The sequence below is a fragment of the Thalassophryne amazonica genome, chromosome 16 (assembly GCF_902500255.1).
Source record: "Thalassophryne amazonica chromosome 16, fThaAma1.1, whole genome shotgun sequence".
NCBI lineage: Eukaryota > Metazoa > Chordata > Actinopteri > Batrachoidiformes > Batrachoididae > Thalassophryne > Thalassophryne amazonica.
Genome location: NC_047118.1, coordinates 8446133 through 8465975, shown reverse-complemented (window position 1 = coordinate 8465975; position 19843 = coordinate 8446133). Strand labels below are relative to the sequence as shown.

General features: G+C 41.1%; 1 protein-coding gene across 1 annotated transcript in view; it reads right to left on the bottom strand.

Annotated features, from left to right (window-relative positions):
* Window positions 1-1820: 1820 nt before the first annotated feature.
* Window positions 1821-19843, bottom strand: part of rnd2 (Rho family GTPase 2) — a 106391-nt gene continuing 88368 nt past the window's right edge. The window contains exons 4-5 of the mRNA XM_034190899.1: window positions 12180-12314; window positions 1821-2129 (exon numbers count right to left, since the gene is read on the bottom strand). Of these exons, the coding sequence (XP_034046790.1) occupies window positions 1860-2129; window positions 12180-12314 (405 nt within the window). The 3' untranslated portion in view covers window positions 1821-1859. The remainder of the gene's footprint in view (window positions 2130-12179; window positions 12315-19843) is intronic.

Sequence of the window (19843 nt, the reverse complement as noted above, 5' to 3'; positions counted from 1 at the left end):
TAAGTTTTAAAACCATTATCGGACCAATTATCTTCAGATAAATTGAATTCCGATAACTGTCAGTCCGATAAAATTTTCTTTGTTGGTAAAGTGAGCAAAGTTTAACAATCAAAAACATTTGTAAACCCAAAAAACAATTATTTTAGTCCATCTGTTTATTTATGGCAGACTGGCTGTAGCTTGTTAATGATGTCATCATTAAGTGCAAAATGTGATTGGCCGGTCAACGCAGGGAGCATTGTGGGTAGTGTAGTTCAGGTTCACTTTGGACGTTACAGTGTATCTGTCCCTTGGAAATCTGCTACAAAACCCATCACACATCGTGCCAAAAATAATTATTTAAATATCTAAAGGACACTGGATTACTTCATATATATATAACCCCCCCCCCCCCCCACACACACACACTTTAAGGGACATTTTTGTTTTGACAGGTGCAACTTATACTCTGGAAAATCTGGTATTACTAGAACTCTGGGCATAATTTTATTGCAGTGCATTAATGGCAAATGTCCATCAGATGGAAATATTGCTCCATTTCCAGACACAATAAGGACACAATGATGACCAACCTGTTGCCTATAATAGGTGAAATCAAATTTGACAGGTAGCAACTGGGGCAGTGTCACGTCTGAAGGGATCCCCAGTCCAGAGATTTAGAGTATGATGGCACTGTACGACTGGTGGGACTGAGAGTGTGGAGATGATCTTGGTCGGGGGCGGGTAAATGAAGTGGGTTTCTGTAGCATTTTGTTAATTTTTAAGATGTAGCAACTGGGTTAGTGTGACTTCAGATGAAATCAATATTCCTTTCAAGGGATCATGTGTTCTGGACTAACCAATCTGGTCAATGGCTGTGCAGAATACAACAGTGTTTTGATAGTTATCTAAAAAATTTACCAAGTTAAGTTACATATAAATGGATCACAGACTGCATAAAAGCATAACTTGTTTGTGAATCCCTTATTAGTTTGTGCCAAAGATAACTGGCCTGGGTCAGTTTCACAGGTTCCAGCACATAGAATGAGCCAGATCTGGGTCCAAAATCTTTATTTCTTTGTTTGTACATAACTTTTTTCTTGATAAATTAAATTTACTCACATCTCTGCAGTCCATTTTAAATCAACTATTTGTGTTTCATTAAATGAACAGTTCCCACATTTTTTAAAACTTTACTGACCCCTTTTGGAAGCTACAGGGGGAAAAAAAAGACCCCAACACGCTCATGCCTCAAAATGTGTTAAATTTCACATTTTTCCCCCACAGCTGCAAAATTCTAACTCACTTTGAGAAACACTTTGGGGGATGAATAAGGCCATTTCACCCATGAATTGCTCTGACAATAGGCGGCCAGTCTGTGGTTTTATTTTACACTTATTACATGAAAATACAACAAAATAAACAGAACATTTCACCGCTTTATTTTTGACAAACAAAATAAAATAACAGCAATAATTTCAGTAAATCAAACTGATGAGAGTGCAGTAATTATTCCAGCTCAGTTTTATTCTCTGTCACCTCTTTTTATCATGCTGCCATACAAATGTTTCCACTCAAGTTATGGCAATGTTAGAAAATGCATTTAAAAACAAAAAAGTTTCACTTGCAGACTTGCAAAATCATTTCCTCTTTAACACTGCAGACAGTCACAGGTTCATCTAATCTACAATAAATTTACTGTAAAACAACACAGGTATGTAAACAGCAAAAAAAAAAAAAAAAGTGCAGTTAAAAAATACAAGTAACAAAAACAAAAACAAATAAACAATAAATAGACTTCCTCTGTTATATATATATATATATATATATATTTATATATATATATTTCTGTATATACATATATTTATAACGCTGGGATTCTACATGAGCACACAGCTCTTGGCCCGGTCCTTCCTCATGTCCGGTGCTGGGTCCATCGGTTCAGTCCAACCCACTAGAGGCGGCACGGGGAGCTGCGACACCCGCTTTAGGCCCCTCCGGGAACTGCTGCGTTTTAGCTGAGGCTTGTGTGGCCGCCGCACTGATGCCACCGTGGTGACGTGGAACACGTCCCGGACGCTGTTCTCCGAAACTTTGGAGGTGCACTCCATGTAGGCCACCGCTCCCATCTGTCGAGCTATTGTGCTGCCCTACAAAACAGGCAAAAATCAGACCGTTACAAAAGAAAAGCCACACTTTCTAATCAGTATTGTCATAAAATGCAATGCTTTGAAGCTCGCAGTCATTGTCACAATCCAGCCTTATTTCCTTTTTCTCTTTTCAGTGGGTTTTGTTTGTTTGTTTGTTGGTTTCTTTTTGAGTGCAAATACCGACCCTGACAATGTTGGAACACCACATCTGACTGTGCCTCAGTTATCTTTTATTCCCATCTGCCGGAGTGTTAGATGTTAGATTGTGTTAGATGTGCACATGTGGCATAAGAAGATGATGCAAGTGTTTTTCAAAGAAAACAAGCACAAACAGATTGACCTCGATCAGTTCCCATCTCTGAAACACATTTCTGTCCATCTGATCCACTTGAATCATTTCATTTGGGTGGCTTAAAGGAATTTTGTAGGCACTCAGAAGGGGATTCATCTTCTTCCGCTACACATTTCTATTTGTCAGTGACTTTGCTCAAGGGCACTTTGACACTCAGTTGGACCATTTAAATTGGGGATAAAACCCACCAATCCTTTCAGCTGTACAAGGTTCACAAGATGTAGCTCCACAATCAGAAGTTTTGCTATGAAAAAAAAAATTCCAATGAAGTTATGTCAAACAAGGTCAACGTTTATGAAATGAAGGCAAATTTTTTTCTTGGAAACCCCACTGTGAAAGACCACATCTGGGAGCATGCACTGGCAACACACGTCAGCACAACCACCACACTATGGAATCATCCTGGGTCCAGTTTGTACCCACGTGTCAAAAATAACCATGATTCTGCTGCAGCCAAGTAAACCATAGGCATCCCATTGGTCTTCTGAGAGAGTCTGAGAGCGCTTAAACTTATAAGGTTTTGAATAATCAGGTCCCATCTTATCTTAGGGACTTCATAGTACCATATCACCCCAATAGAGCGCTTCGCTCTCAGACTGCAGGCTTACTTGTAGTTCCTAGGGTTTGTAAGAGTAGAATGGGAGGCAGAGCCTTCAGCTTTCAGGCTCCTCTCCTGTGGAACCAGCTCCCAGTTCGGATCAGGGAGACAGACACCCTCTCTACTTTTAAGATTAGGCGTAAAACTTTCCTTTTTGCTAAAGCTTATAGTTAGGGCTGGATCAGGTGACCCTGAACCATCCCTTAGTTATGCTGCTATAGACTTAGACTGCTGGGGGGTTCCCATGATACACTGAGTGTTTCTTTCTCTTTTTGCTCTGTATGCACCACTCTGCATTTAATCATTAGTGATTGATCTCTGCTCTCTTCCACAGCATGTCTTTTTCCTGATTCTCTCCCTCAGCCCCAACCAGTCCCAGCAGAAGACTGCCCCTCCCTGAGCCTGGTTCTGCTGGAGGTTTCTTCCTGTTAAAAGGGAGTTTTTCCTTCCCACTGTCGCCAAGTTCTTGCTCACAGGGGGTCGTTTTGACCGTTGGGGTTTTTCTGTAATTATTGTATGGCTTTTGCCTTACAATATAAAGCGCCTTAGGGCAACTGTTTGTTGTGATTTGGCGCTATATAAATAAAATTGATTTGATTTCTCCAGCCAGTGGAGTCCTCAACACTGCACCACCTGTGTGCTGGATCATGCCCAGAGAAGCAAGCCACATGGCTAAAATGTCGTAGCCAAGGTTTCCTAACAATCAGTGGTGGGCACTGTTCAGCTAATCCAATAAACCAACAATTATTGAAGCTAATGTTTTTGCTAGTGGAATACTTTTCAGACAACTTTTAAAACCATCATCGGACCAGTTATCTTCCGATAAATTTAGTTCCAATAACTTTTTCCAAAAATTTTTCTGGTAAAGTGAGCAATGTTTAACAGTCACAAATGTTTGTAAACCCTAAAATCAAACATTTTAAGCCCTGTCATGTGTAGACCAGTGGTCTTTGGCAGACTGGGGGTCGCTTGCTGATGACGTCATCATTAAGCGCAAAACGTGATTGGCCGGTCGATGCAGGGAGCATTGTGGGTAGTGTAGTTCAGCTTCACTTTGGACGTTACAGTGTTATCGCCTGCTCGACACAAAAACAAAACAAACTAATTTTAACATTATTTTATTTAATTTCTTTGTGGCATAGTATAATTTAATCACCAGGACTCAGTGGGATAGAGGAGCTCTCACGGTGCAGCTATGTACAGGGACTTTTCTTTACCGTTTAGACACTGTTTGGATAAGCACAATGCTTTATATGGATTATTTCTTCAGATGAATCCCATGAAACTAACAGGTAAGAATTTATATTGACCACATGTGTCTTCTACTCTACCAATCAATGCATTAATGGACGTATTTCGGTTGTTTAAGCCGCAGGGTTTTATTTTTTAATTTATTCATTTTTCATGTGTTTGTGATCCTTGAATTTACCCGCGCTTAAAGTGAAACTGGTTTATCAGAAGCCGACAGTATCATCTGATGTGGCCGCATGAAAATCAATACTAATAGTTATCAGTTATTGGTTCACTGTAACAGAGATAAAAAATTTTTTTAGCAGTTTAGCGGTTTAGCATCATCAAAGATAACTTTTCACTTATCTGATTAATGGTTATCAAAGCTAACTTTTTGGTTAGCTGTACCCACCACTGCTAACAATGCAAGTGAGTTTTGGTTGATACAAAGATATTCCAGTGGTACCCAAGGATCCTGCAAACAGACATAGTACTGCAGACTAGATGTTGGCAGATCGATCCTAATATCAATAATATCGATACCAACGCTGGTATTGATACTGAACGATCCTCGTGTAAAAAGATCGATACTCAAGCTTTTTTCTCTCCTGCACGCACTGACTGCCGCGCACACAGACTCATCAAAATCTACTCTCTGTAAGAGCAGCGCTGCGCTGTGTCACACAACACGGAGCAGAAAACCCTTGTATTGTGGTTTGTCAGCCCTCTACCTCAGGAGATTTTGTTTTAAGTTGTGTTGAGTGATATTTTTTTAAACAAAAATGTTGATTGTGATAATAAAGTATTTTGTTATGTACATTGTTTGGCGAAATTGTATCCTAGGTCCTTTTGGAACCTTTGGATCTATGAAGCTTAAATATGAAAATGTATCAGTATCGGTATTGATATCAGCGATACTGGGCCTGTATTTACTTGGTATCGGATCAATACCAAAATTCCTGGTATCGCCCACCTCTACTGCAGACATCTAGCTGTAGCCTTTCTTTACTGGTTTGCTTCCAAGCCTCTCAGCTATACAGTAAGACAGAAAACACCAGGATCCTAATGATTTGGAGTGTTGTTCTCCTTCAAATGTTTCAGTTTTTTCCCCAGGCATCTCTCAATCTCAAAGGCTGAGAATCCAGAGACAAGTATGTCACTACTGAGATAAGTGAATCACTTAATAACTTTCAGTAAAGCTTTCACCATGTGCAGATACACTTATGACGTCTGAAACGAGGAATAAATTGAATTCTTCTAAATTAGGTTTGATACAGGACAACTGCAAATGCGCAAACTCCAATGTCTCACTCAGCTTCCCAAGTGCTGGAATCAGTGCATCCACTGATTCCACAAAGATCACAGCATCATCCCTGAAGTCAAGGCCAGTGAATTTTTCCTCACTAACAAAGAAACCCAAATCACAAGACACCATGACCTTACCAGTAGTCCAGGCTGGACTACTGGACTACCGTTTTTCCCCACTCGACGATACACTCGCCGAGGATCAAACTCTGGTTATTGGCGACTCTGTTTTGAGAAATGTGAAGTTAGCGACACCAGCAACCATTGTCAATTGTCTTCCGGGGGCCAGAGCAGGCGACATCGAAGGACATTTGAAATTGCTGGCTAAGGCTAAGCGTAAATTTGGTAAGATTGTAATTCACGTCGGCAGTAATGACACTCGGTTACGCCAATCGGAGGTCACTAAAATTAACATTAAATCGGTGTGTAACTTTGCAAAAACAATGTCGGACTCTGTTGTTTTCTCTGGGCCCCTCCCCAATCAGACTGGGAGTGACATGTTTAGCCGCATGTTCTCCTTGAATTGCTGGCTGTCTGAGTGGTGTCCAAAAAATGAGGTGGGCTTCATTGATAATTGGCAAAGCTTCTGGGGAAACCTGGTCTTTTTAGGAGAGACGGCATCCATCCCACTTTAGAGGGAGCAGCTCTCATTTCTAGAAATCTGGCCAATTTTTTGGGATCCTCCAAACTGTGACTGTCTAGCGTTGGGACCAGGAGGCAGAGCTGTGGTCTTATACACCTCTCTGCAGCTTCTCTCCCCCTGCCATCCCCCTATTACCCCATCCCCGTAGAGACGGTGCCTGCTCCCAGACCACCAATAACTAGCAAAAATCTATTTAAGCATAAAAATTCAAAAAGAAAAAATAATATAGCACCTTCAATTGCACCACAGACTAAAACAGTTAAATGTGGTCTATTAAACATTAGGTCTCTTTCTTCTAAGTCCCTGTTGGTAAATGATATAATAATTGATCAACGTATTGATTTATTCTGCCTAACAGAAACTTGGTTACAGCAGGATGAATATGTTAGTTTAAATGAGTCAACACCCCCGAGTCACACTAACTGTCAGAATGCTCGTAGCACGGGCCGGGGCGGAGGATTAGCAGCAATCTTCCATTCCAGCTTATTAATTAATCAAAAACCTAGACAGAGCTTTAATTCATTTGAAAGCTTGTATCTTAGTCTTGTCCATCCAAATTGGAAGTCCCAAAAACCAGTTTTATTTGTTATTATCTATCGTCCACCTGGTCGTTACTGTGAGTTTCTCTGTGAATTTTCAGACCTTTTGTCTGACTTAGTGCTTAGCTCAGATAAGATAATTATAGTGGGCGATTTTAACATCCACACAGATGCTGAGAATGACAGCCTCAACACTGCATTTAATCTATTATTAGACTCTATCGGCTTTGCTCAAAAAGTAAATGAGTCCACCCACCACTTTAATCATATTTTAGATCTTGTTCTGACTTATGGTATGGAAATAGAAGACTTAACAGTATTCCCTGAAAACTCCCTTTTGTCTGATCATTTTTTAATAACATTTACATTTACCCTGATGGACTACCCAGCAGTGGGGAATAAGTTTCATTACACTAGAAGTCTTTCAGAAAGCGCTGTAACTAGGTTTAAGGATATGATTCCTTCTTTATGTTCTCTAATGTCATATACCAACACAGAGCAGAGTAGCTACCTAAACTCTGTAAGGGAGTTAGAGTATCTTGTCAATAGTTTTACATCCTCATTGAAGACAACTTTGGATGCTGTAGCTCCTCTGAAAAAGAGAGCTTTAAATCAGAAGTGTCTGACTCCGTGGTATAACTCACAAACTCGTAGCTTAAAGCAGATAACCCGTAAGTTGGAGAGGAAATGGCGTCTCACTAATTTAGAAGATCTTCACTTAGCCTGGAAAAAGAGTTTGTTGCTCTATAAGAAAGCCCTTCGTGAAGCTAGGACATCTTTCTACTCATCACTAATTGAAGAAAATAAGAACAACCCCAGGTTTCTTTTCAGCACTGTAGCGAGGCTGACAAAGAGTCAGAGCTCTATTGAGCTGAGTATTCCATTAACTTTAACTAGTAATGACTTCATGACTTTCTTTGCTAACAAAATTTTGACTATTAGAGAAAAAATTACTCATAACCATCCCAAAGATGTATCGTTATCTTTGGCTGCTTTCAGTGATGCCGGTATTTGGTTAGACTCTTTCTCTCCGATTGTTCTGTCTGAGTTATTTTCATTAGTTACTTCATCCAAACCATCAACATGCTTATTAGACCCCATTCCTGCCAGACTGCTCAAGGAAGTCCTACCATTATTTAATGCTTCAATCTTAAATATGATCAATCTATCTTTGTTAGTTGGTTATGTACCACAGGCCTTTAAGGTGGCAGTAATTAAACCATTACTTAAAAAGCCATCACTTGACCCAGCTATCTTAGCTAATTATAGGCCAATCTCCAACCTTCCTTTTCTCTCAAAGATTCTTGAGAGGGTAGTTGTAAAACAGCTAACTGATCACCTGCAGAGGAATGGTCTATTTGAAGAGTTTCAGTCAGGTTTTAGAATTCATCATAGTACAGAAACAGCATTAGTGAAGGTTACAAATGATCTTCTTATGGCTTCGGACAGTGGACTTATCTCTGTGCTTGTTCTGTTGGACCTCAGTGCTGCTTTTGATATTGTTGACCATAAAATTTTATTACAGAGATTAGAGCATGTCATAGGTATTAAAGGCATTGCGCTGCGGTGGTTTGAATCATATTTGTCTAATAGATTACAGTTTGTTCATGTAAATGGGGAATCTTCTTCACAGACTAAAGTTAATTATGGAGTTCCACAAGGTTCTGTGCTAGGACCAATTTTATTCACTTTATACATGCTTCCCTTGGGCAGTATTATTAGACGGTATTGCTTAAATTTTCATTGTTACGCAGATGATACCCAGCTTTATCTATCCATGAAGCCAGAGGATACGCACCAATTAGCTAAACTGCAGGATTGTCTTACAGACATAAAGACATGGATGACCTCTAATTTCCTGCTTTTAAACTCAGATAAAACTGAAGTTATTGTACTTGGCCCCACAAATCTTAGAAGCATGGTGTCTAACCAGATCGTTACTCTGGATGGCATTTCCCTGATCTCTAGTAATACTGTGAGAAATCTTGGAGTTATTTTTGATCAGGATATGTCATTCAAAGCGCATATTAAACAAATATGTAGGACTGCCTTTTTGCATTTACGCAATATCTCTAAAATCAGAAAGGTCTTGTCTCAGAGTGATGCTGAAAAACTAATTCATGCATTTGTTTCCTCTAGGCTGGACTATTGTAATTCATTATTATCAGGTTGTCCTAAAAGTTCCCTAAAAAGCCTTCAGTTGGTTCAGAATGCTGCAGCTAGAGTACTGACGGGGACTAGCAGGAGAGAGCATATCTCACCCGTGTTGGCCTCCCTTCATTGGCTTCCTGTTAATGCTAGAATAGAATTTAAAATTCTTCTTCTTACTTATAAGGTTTTGAATAATCAGGTCCCATCTTATCTTAGGGACCTCATAGTACCATATTACCCCATTAGAGCGCTTCGCTCTCAGACTGCGGGCTTACTTGTAGTTCCTAGGGTTTGTAAGAGTAGAATGGGAGGCAGAGCCTTCAGCTTTCAGGCTCCTCTCCTGTGGAACCAGCTCCCAATTCAGATCAGGGAGACAGATACCCTCTCTACTTTTAAGATTAGGCTTAAAACTTTCCTTTTCGCTAAGGCTTATAGTTAGGGCTGGATCGGGTGACCCTGGACCATCCCTTGGTTATGTTGCTTTAGACGTAGACTGTGTTTCATAATTATTGTATGGCCTTGCCTTGCAATGTGGAGCGCCTTGGGGCAACTGTTTGTTGTGATTTGGCGCTATACAAGAAAAAAGTTGATTGATTGATTGACTACTGTAATGCGATCCTCATCGGGATCTCTGGCAGGAGCATTCAAAAGCTCCAGTATATCCAAAACAGCACTGCCAGGGTCCTGATGAGGGTGCGCAGGCACAAGCACATCACCCCCATTCTTCACTCCCTCCACTGGCTCCCCATTCACTGCCGTATTCAATACAAAGTCCTCCTGCATACTCATCACTGTCTCCACGGTGTGGCCTCCACTTACCTCACTGAACTGCTCACACCACACACTTCCACTAGGACCCTGTCAGGCCAACAGCACTGTCTAGCTGTGCCCAGGACACAGCTCAAGACCATGGGTGACAGGGCCTTCTCAGTGGTTGCTCCCCGTCTATGGAACGCCCTCCCAGACCACCTCAGGGCTCCATAGACCGTGGATGCTTTTAAAAAAGGACTCAAAACCTACTTTTTTTACTCTGGGCTTTAGCTAAATAATTGCTGCTGTTTTATCGTTCTTATTTTGATTTTATTGTTACTGTTTTATTGCTTTTACATTGATTTATAGTCTTCTGTGTTCTTCTGTTTTATACTGTAGCACTTTGAGATTTGGTGTCAAATGTAAAGTGCATTACACATAAAATTTATTATTATTATTATTACCTAACGCTCCATCTTTGGGAGCACTAAAGAGAGTAGGACCCAGAACACATCCATGATGAAACCCAGAAATCACTGGGATGAAGTCAGAGATTGTGCCTCCACATCCAAAAGCACTCACTGTACCTGTGAATATGAAGTCCAGTGGAAATCCTGCAAATCATCAGAATGTCCCAACCAGCAACCCGATCAACTGATTTAAAAACTTTGCCAAACTCAGAACAGGCTACAAACAAAACCCTGCCAATATTCACAATGTGAGCAGGGAATGACATTCAACACTTTTTTCTTTGTTCCTAAATGTTCTATCTAATGCAGCCATCATCTATCGTCATCACTTGGTAAAAGCAGCACTGCCTCAGTGCAGTGGAAGAATAAATGCTCAGCAGAGAGCCAGACATCCAGGGACAAAGAAGCTGATCACAGACTGAATGTCAATGATCCCAAGATATGTGGAGACAAACTCACAAGACAAATGTGTTTTTACACCTGAAGCATGAATAATGTAGATAAACCAAACCTTCAGATTGTGGCTGACGGAGTCTGTGTGGTCAACGGGCAGCACAGAGCCCAGTGGATCAGGTCTGGTCTATTATGTCAAGAGAAGAGTTCATCAGAACTTGTGGGGCACCAGAATTCACCTCTAAGTGATGTTACATCACAGATGCTTAATTGAAACAGGAAACTATTGGCTTGAGATCAATCCCTCAGATGCTGTTCTCTGTAGTGTGGCCCCTCCTCTAGTTTCCTGGCGGACATCCACTCAGCATCAACGCATGCAAAGATTGTAACATAAGCGACAGGACCGCATTTCCCATCACCCCCCCAGGGATCACATGCTGAGGAACAGCTTCATCCCCAGTGCATGCCATTTGATTTTTATCACAGCTTTGCACTCAGCAGTAAAGCTCTCATTAGGTAGAACGGATGGTTGAGAGTCAGGGTGGAGGTGGACGGGAGGGGTGGGGGGTGGTGGTTGTTGGTGAAATGACACGATCTCCACAAGAGGAAAAGCTTGATGGGATCTCAAGTAGATTAGTGCGGAAATGTCTGGAGTTCAATCGGTGGTCACTTTAGCCTGAGACAACTCCGCTGCCATGGAATTCAATTTAAGAGCAACAAGATAACATCACGAGCTATTGGCTTAAGAGTGCCCAAATGTTGACAGTGCTGAGCTTTGGCATCTGGTGTGTCGCATATTTTTTGAGGCAGCAGAAAATCACAGACTGAAAATATACCAGGCACACCTGGGCAATGATTTTCATAATGTGTGGCTGGTGTGTGGCCATTAAAAATTATGCCCATATTGCCACAGTAACCGTGGAGGAACAGTTGAACCAATGTCACAAAGCTATCGATACCTGCAAATACTGAGGCACAGACTTCTTAGGTGGTCTGTTAGCACAATTAACCACACAGCAATCAATATAATCTCTGAGCAGTGGTAAAAAAAAAAAAAAGTCTCCTTTGTGCTGAGGGCTTTTGTGTGCTGCTGAAAAAAGCTGCACTTTTTGTATGTCCAACACGGGAGAGCACAAAATGAACACGCTGAAAGATGATTAAAATTCACAGATTTACAGAACAGTTCATCATCCCCGCCTTCCTCTCTCCTTGTCCCCTTGACTTAGAGGTCACGACGCCGTGCGACAAAAGGGCTCACTCATTCATCAATGTCTGTTCTTCTATTCACCCAGCACTTTGAAAAAAAAATCCCTAAATCTGCATGAATATTCCATTTCCAGGGGAAACAGTGGCCCAAGACATAAATGCTTCTTTCTCAGCCCACACAGTCATCGCAGTCAGCAAATTTCAGTCAAAATGCCAACTCCCAAGATCCTCCCTAGAAGAGAACCAATGATATTACTGATCCTTGATGGAAAAGCTGCATGTTTTGTGTGTGTGTGTGTGTGTGTGTGTGTGTGTGTTCCCCCCCACATCGGTTGTTTTCAGAGATGTCATCCTGCCCGCTACGATTTGTCTCACCCTTTCCTCCTCAGATGTCATCATGTGCTCGTTCTCACCTGCTCGTGGGTGACAGGGATGAGGCGTTGCTTGGAAAGTTCCCTCAGGGTGTTGACGTCTGTCCTCATATCCAGTTTGCAGCCCACCAGCACCACTTTGGCGTTGGGACAGAACTCCTGCGTTTCACCCTGCCACTGTGGAAAACCGACACAAAGAGAAACCATATCGCTGCACTGTAATGTGAGGTACTGAAGTGTAATCACAAGCTATGGCTTTGCTGATACAAATTTAAACATGAATTAATTAGCTGATTGGTCCATTTGTCCACTAATGGGAAAATATTATTAACTATTATTAACTATAATTATTAACTATTCAAATTTCGGTTCATTTTTAAAACAAATTTTTATGATGAAAATTTTTTTCCCATTTGTTCCAGTTTCACAAAAGTGAGGATTTTGTTGTGTGGGCCGCTGAAGAGGAGGTACTGCTGGCCCACCACCACCAGATGACGCCCTGCTTGAAGTGCGGGCTTCAGCTACCATACATGTAATTTCTCTGCGGAATCTAAACTGAGTCATAGTCTGATCTCTTTTGCAGCCGTTTTCCTCTGGTGTTTCCTGCTGGATTGGCGTTTGGTGTGAATAGCTACAGCTTCGCCTCACACCCAAACCAGATAAGTGGTTAAACAGGAGCTGCACGAGTGTGTTATTGGAGGTGGAGGTTCTCCCTCCCTAAGGAACACAGACTGAGGGATTACCGAGTGTGTGTACTCACACTCATCTGTACTGTTTCTGTTCTCTGCCAGCAGTACCTGGTCTGACAGCTGGAGACGGTGGCCACCTGGGGACCCAGGACTTGGCGGTTCCGGTGTTCTTCAGATCCGTTGGCGGTGGAAGCCGTGTGGGATCCAGCTTGTTTCTGGACGGACGTCTCCTATCCTCGAGCCTGCCCACACGTCACTCAACGTATAATTGACTGTATTTCCAAACCTGTTATTGCCTGTATTCCGTTGTGTACGTCATAGCATTAAATTGTTACTGTTTTGGCTTATCCATTGCCCGTTCATTTATGCCCCCTATTGTGGGTCCATGTTCCTACACTTTCACAACAGATTTGCTTGTTTCAAGTCAGTTCAGTGTCTTTATAGAGCACCAAATCCTAACATAAGTCATCTCAAAGTGCAATACACGACTTAGGTCAAGATCTAAACCATGAGCAGGCAAAGTGTGTGTGGTTGTGTAGGAAGAAACCTTAAGCAGACAAGACTCAGTGGGGTGACCATCAGCTAAGGACACACTAACAAGACAATCCCAGCACTCGCTGGGCAAAGTCTGGATACATCCTGCGCAGGCTGCTGGACAATAAAAGGGCCCGCACATTTAGTCAGACAAACTCTTTCACACTTTCACTCACACCTTTGATCGATCTATCTATCTATATATCTGTCTATATATATATATATATATATATATATATATATGCTCGTAAAATTTTCACTGAAAGCCAGATAAATTTTTCGAATGGTTTCCAGCTGCCTGTCTCTAACCGTTTCTGAAAAAATTCTGATGGAAAAAAAGCCCAAATCATTATGCCATTTCCTCGCAATGAAACAACGACAAGAGGGGTGGACCAGTGCTCACTCAAAGCTTGCCCACAGGCGAATGACGCAACTGACAGGCGTGGAAAAACTCATGCATGCGCACGAAGGTTCAAGCTTGGCTGACGTCAAAACATATGAATCAAATCCATATATTTTTTGCATAAAATAAAAAGGTCGGATACTTCTCTCACAGACCTCGTCTATATATATATATATATATATATATATATATATATATATATATATATATATATATATATATATATATATATATATATATATATATATATATATATATATATATATATATATATATATATAGAGAGAGAGAGAGAGAGAGAGAGAGAGAGAGAGAGAGAGAGAGAGAGAGAGAGAGAGAGAGAGAGAGAGAGAGAGAGAGAGAGAGAGAGAGAGAGAGAGAGAGACGTGGTCTATTAGATAATAAACTGACCCTTTTATTTATTTTTTTTTAACTATATGGATTTGAATGACGTGCGATTACCCAATCATGCTTGAACCCTCGTGCGCATGCGTGAGTTTTTTCACGCGTGTCGGTGACATCATTTCCCTGTGGGCAGGCCTTGAGTGAGATGTGGTCCCGCCCTCTTGGCTGAATTCCTTGGTTTCACACGCTGCTTGAGACGGCGCGCGTTGCTTTATCAAACATTTTTCTGGACCTGTGAGGAATATCCGAGTGGACACTATTCGAGAAATTAAGCTGGTTTTCGGTGAAAAGTTTAATGGCTGATGAGACATTATGGGGTGTTTCTGTCGGTGTAAGGACTTCCCACAGAGCGGGACGTCCTGCAGCGCTTCCAGGCGCCGTCTGCGCCGCGACAGGAAAAACACCTCCGTGTTGAAAACCATTTGTAAAATTCAGGCAGCTTTTGATGGCTTTCAACAAGTGAGTAACTGAGAAATTGTTTAACAGCTTGGGCATGTTCCAACTTGCCCGTTAAGGTTTCCAACCGAGGTGTTTTTCCTGTCGCGACCCCCCGCGGTCGGGTCCGGCCTGACATGCGACTCTGCCCGCACGTTCTTTCATTACAAAATGTCCATTAACAATGGAATGCCCGAATAAACTCCTCATGCCGACTTCTTCTGAAAGTTCTCTGATCTCTGACGACTTACTGGATCAACAGAGCCTGAAATGTGGAAGTTTTCAACTTGAAACGGTGAGACGCCGCCGCCTCGAAGCGCAGATCGCCGTCAGGCACCGTGGGTCGTCCTTACGGCGACACTACCAGACCAAAATCCCTCCTCAGCCGTTAAAATTTTTACCGAACACCAGCTGAATTTATCGAATGGTGTCCACTCAGTTGTGCCTTACAGTTTTGAAAAAAATTTTGATCAAACAAAGCAGCAGCCTCTGAGCCATTCCTAAACAATGAAAAAAATCGACGAGCGGGTGGGCGACTCCTCAATCAAAGACTGCCCACAGGCGAATGACGTAACCGACAGGCGTGAAAAAACTCTCGCATGCCCACGAGGGTTCAAGCATGTCTGATGTAATCACACGTGATTCAAATCCATATGGTTTTTGAAAAAAATAATAAGGTCGGATACTTTTCTAATAGACCTTGTAGAGATATATATATATATATATATATATATATATATATATATATATATATATATATATATATATTCCATTGTTTTTCATCAAAAAACATTGGTAGCTGTGGTTGCCAGAATAATTCTGTAAAAATACATTAAAATACCTAAATACCTTTACAGAAGGTAAAGGTATTTATTTTGGGGGAGGTGATGGTCTAGTGGTTAAAGTGTTGGGCTTGAGACCAGAAGATCCTGGGTTCAAATCCCCAACTGACTGGAAAATCACTAAGGGCCCTTGGGCAAGGTCCTTAATCCCCTAGTTGCTCCCGGTGTGTATTGAGCGCCTTGTATGGCAGCACCCTGACATCGGGGTGAATGTGAGGCATAATTGTAAAGCACTTTGAGCGTCTGACGCAGATGGAATCAAATCAAATCAATTTTATTTATATAGCGCCAAATCACAACAAACAGTTGCCCCAAGGCGCTTTATATTGTAAGGCAAGGCCATACAATAATTACGGAAAAACCCCAACAGTCAAAACGACCCCTGTGAGCAAGCACTTGGTGACAGTGGGAAGGAAAAACTCCCTTTTAACAGGAAGAAACCTCCAGCAGAACCAGGCTCAGGGAGGGGCAGTCTTCTGCTGGGACTGGTTGGGGTTGAGGGAGAGAACCAGGAAAAAGACATGCTGTGGAGGGGAGCAGAGATCAATCACTAATGATTAAATGCAGAGTGGTGCATACAGAGCAAAAAGAGAAAGAAACACTCAGTGTATCATGGGAACCCCCCAGCAGTCTAAGTCTATAGCAGCATAACTAAGGGATGGTTCAGGGTCACCTGATCCAGCCCTAACTATAAGCTTTAGCAAAAAGGAAAGTTTTAAGCCTAATCTTAAAAGTAGAGAGGGTGTCTGTCTCCCTGATCTGAATTGGGAGCTGGTTCCACAGGAGAGGAGCCTGAAAGCTGAAGGCTCTGCCTCCCATTCTACTCTTACAAACCCTAGGAACTACAAGTAAGCCTGCAGTCTGAGAGCGAAGCGCTCTATTGGGGTGATATGGTACTACGAGGTCCCTAACATAAGATGGGACCTGATTATTCAAAACCTTATGAGTAAGAAGAAGAATTTTAAATTCTATTCTAGAATTAACAGGAAGCCAATGAAGAGAGGCCAATATGGGTGAGATATGCTCTCTCCTTCTAGTCCCTGTCAGTACTCTAGCTGCAGTATTTTGAATTAACTGAAGGCTTTTCAGGGAACTTTTAGGACAACCTGATAAAAAGCGCTATATACACTCAACAAAAATATAAAGCAATACTTTTGGTTTTGCTCCCATTTTGTATGAGATGAACTCAAAGATCTAAAACTTTTTCCACATACACAATATCACCATTTCCCTCAAATATTGTTCACAAACCAGTCTAAATCTGTGATAGTGAGCACTTCTCCTTTGCTGAGATATGATAGGTGTGCCATATCAAGATGCTGATTAGACACCATGATTAGTGCACAGGTGTGCCTTAGACTCAGCATCTCAGCAAAGGAGAAGTGCTCACTATCACAGATTTAGACTGGTTTGTGAACAATATTTGAGGGAAATGGTGATATTGTGTATGTGGAAAAAGTTTTAGATCTTTGAGTTCATCTCGTACAAAATGGGAGCAAAACCAAAAGTGTTGCGTTTATATTTTTGTTGAGTGTAAATGTAGTCCATTTATTTACCATTTACAGAAAAAAATCTGTATATTTTACAGTATAAAGTTGTTGCAATTTACAAAAACCTATGTTTTTAACCAGTAAATATGAGAACTTTTATTTTATTTTCTCTTTCTTTTTTCTTTGTTGGCCAAATTAACATTATTATGTTGTTTAAGAGTCATTATTTCCCCATTCAATGAGATTTTGTTGTGCTGCTCCCATTTTGCTCAGGGCTACCACAGGAGGTTCAGCATTTCCCAACCCAGCTTGAGCTGCATAAAATGAATGAGCCTCAGGCCACCTTGAACCAGAGATACTATGCTTGGGAGATAAGTATGTTTGTTGTTTGAGTAAATATCAATAGGATAAAATGGATTCTGCAGTTCATTACATTTTCAGACTAATTCACACCATGTGACCAAATGGTGGCACAAACATTTAGCCCATACCCAAGCTCTGTGTATTACTTTTTCACAAATTACAATGGTTTAATACTGTAAAACTTTCAGTAGTTTCTGTAAAGGTATTTATATATTTTTGCTGTATTTTCTTTTTTTTTTTACAGAATTACTGGGGCAACCACAACTGCTATTTTTTTTTCTGTAAAAAACAACAGGTTGTTTTTTTTTTTGAGGCACAAATCTGGGGAACGGTACAGAAACATTTCGACTGCTTTGAAGATCCCAGTGAACACAGTGGCCTCCATCATCTGGAAATGGAAGAAGTTCAGATCCACCAGGACTCTTCCAAGAGCTGGCCGCCCGTCTAAACTGAGGGACCAGGGGAGAAGGACCTCCGTCAGGGAGGTGACCAAGAACCCAATGGTCACTCTGTCAGAGCTCCAGTATTCCTCTGTGGAGACAGGAGAACCTTCTAGAAGGACAACCATCTCTGCAGCAATCAACCAATCAGGCCTGTATGGCACTGTTGGTTGTTCCTGTCCATAATGATCTCCTTAGTTTTAGTGGTTTTTAGTTTATTTTTGTTGTTTCTTTTGTTTTTTGAGTAGCAGGTTATTAGCATGTTCTTGATATCAGATCAATCATTGAGGTATACTGCCTGGACCTCACATTTTTCCTGAAGAAATCTTGCAACTCAGCAATGAGTTCTTTGGATTTCATGGTTGTAAGATTGATGCAGGTTCTTAAGATGATTTCACAGTGCCCTTGTTTGGTCTTCACTTTGGGATATTGCAGTTTGGTTGAAACCAAAATTGCAGGTGTGAAAGCTGCCTTGGACCACCAAAGGACCAACATTTGGGACAACTAAAAGAGGCCATTTCGGCCCAGATCAAACTGAGCCATGGTCCAGCTCATTCGTAGTGTAAAAACACTTTTTGGATCGTTTGGACTTTGGACAAATTACAGGAAGTTGATGCAGGTTATTATCACCCACTAAGCAGCAGAAGAAGAAAACAAACAAAAGTATTAAAAATGAGCCGTGGGAGAAGATGAGGACATGAGGAAATGACATTTTTAATTCTGATTTGGTGAGAAGAAGAAATAAAAGTGAAATTGAAGAGACACATTCAAACTGAACTACTTATCAAATTGAACACAAGCCAATGTCACACACACGCACGTCTATAAACCAGTGTCAAGTAAAGGAAGATGGTGACAACAGGACATAAGTACGTTATGCAAAGTTCTGTAGCAGAAAAGCAAAACTGCCATGTGAAACACGATGAAGCTGACCAGATGTATATAAGAACACAAACCTTAGTACAGATTTTATTCTTTAAGGTGTGAAAATGCCCAAAGTCACAAATATACAAGATAGCTAGGAGTTCACCAATTTTTGGTTTTACTTGAGATTGAATAATTAACTTTATTTCTGGAATAATATAACCTTAAATGATTTGGTTATGAATGCAATTACATGCAAATGAACTTATTTTCACAAATTAACATGTGAACAGGCAGAACTACAGTATATCATATTTTAAACCGACTTGCACAATATATCAAAATACAGAATGTATCACAAATGATACACTTAAATAAAATGTTATGGATATAAATTGATATAATGGTGTAATTTATTAAAGGCACATCTATGCTTTTATCATCTTACACGTTGTTTTTCTGCTAAGCAGGAACACTAATGCAACGTCTGGTTGCACAAAAGATGTAGAATTGTTGGAAATGTGAAAACGTTCGTGATGTCAAGGTTTTCTGCAGGAGTCCCTGTTTGTTTAGTTTCCTCGCACAGCCTCAGTCAACAAAACTACTGCAGATCCGGTGCAGAAAAGTTTGAGAAGTCTTCCTCATAAAATCACACCAAGATTAAATGTCACTTCTGAAACTCTTCAGAACCAACAAAGTGGTTTGTCCTGTGACGCAAACACTCAGCAGCAAGCATTGAAGGTTTTTACTCTTCCACATGACATGCACATGATGTCAGGGTGCACACTCATCCCTCAAGTCCAAAACAACCTTTGACCTTTCAAAATCATCTCTATTCTTTCTGTAACATCCAATTAGAACGTTTGCTTGTTCAACCCGTTTTCCTCGCCCAGCTGTCCTCCAGAAACCTTGGAGACCCGCTCATCCCTGCAGGTCAAGAGTCTAATTCAGGATGGTGATTGTGGAACAGGTCCGCATGTGCCCCTGAGTTAGAGATTACCAAGGCGACAGCTCGAGGTCAGAGGTCAATGCAACCCTCTGTCAAGGGATTCATGGGAAACTGAGATCTTAAAGGCAGCTCTGCTTTGTCCTGTTGACAGAGTGCCAATGACGGCGAGATATTTGTAGGTTAAAAAAGTGTCTTATGTTGAAGCTACTAAGTCTGCAGGAGCGTTTAAGCAGACCGCTAAACACGTCAACAGGCCAGCCGTGAGAAACGCCTTTGCCCACATGGATCAGGG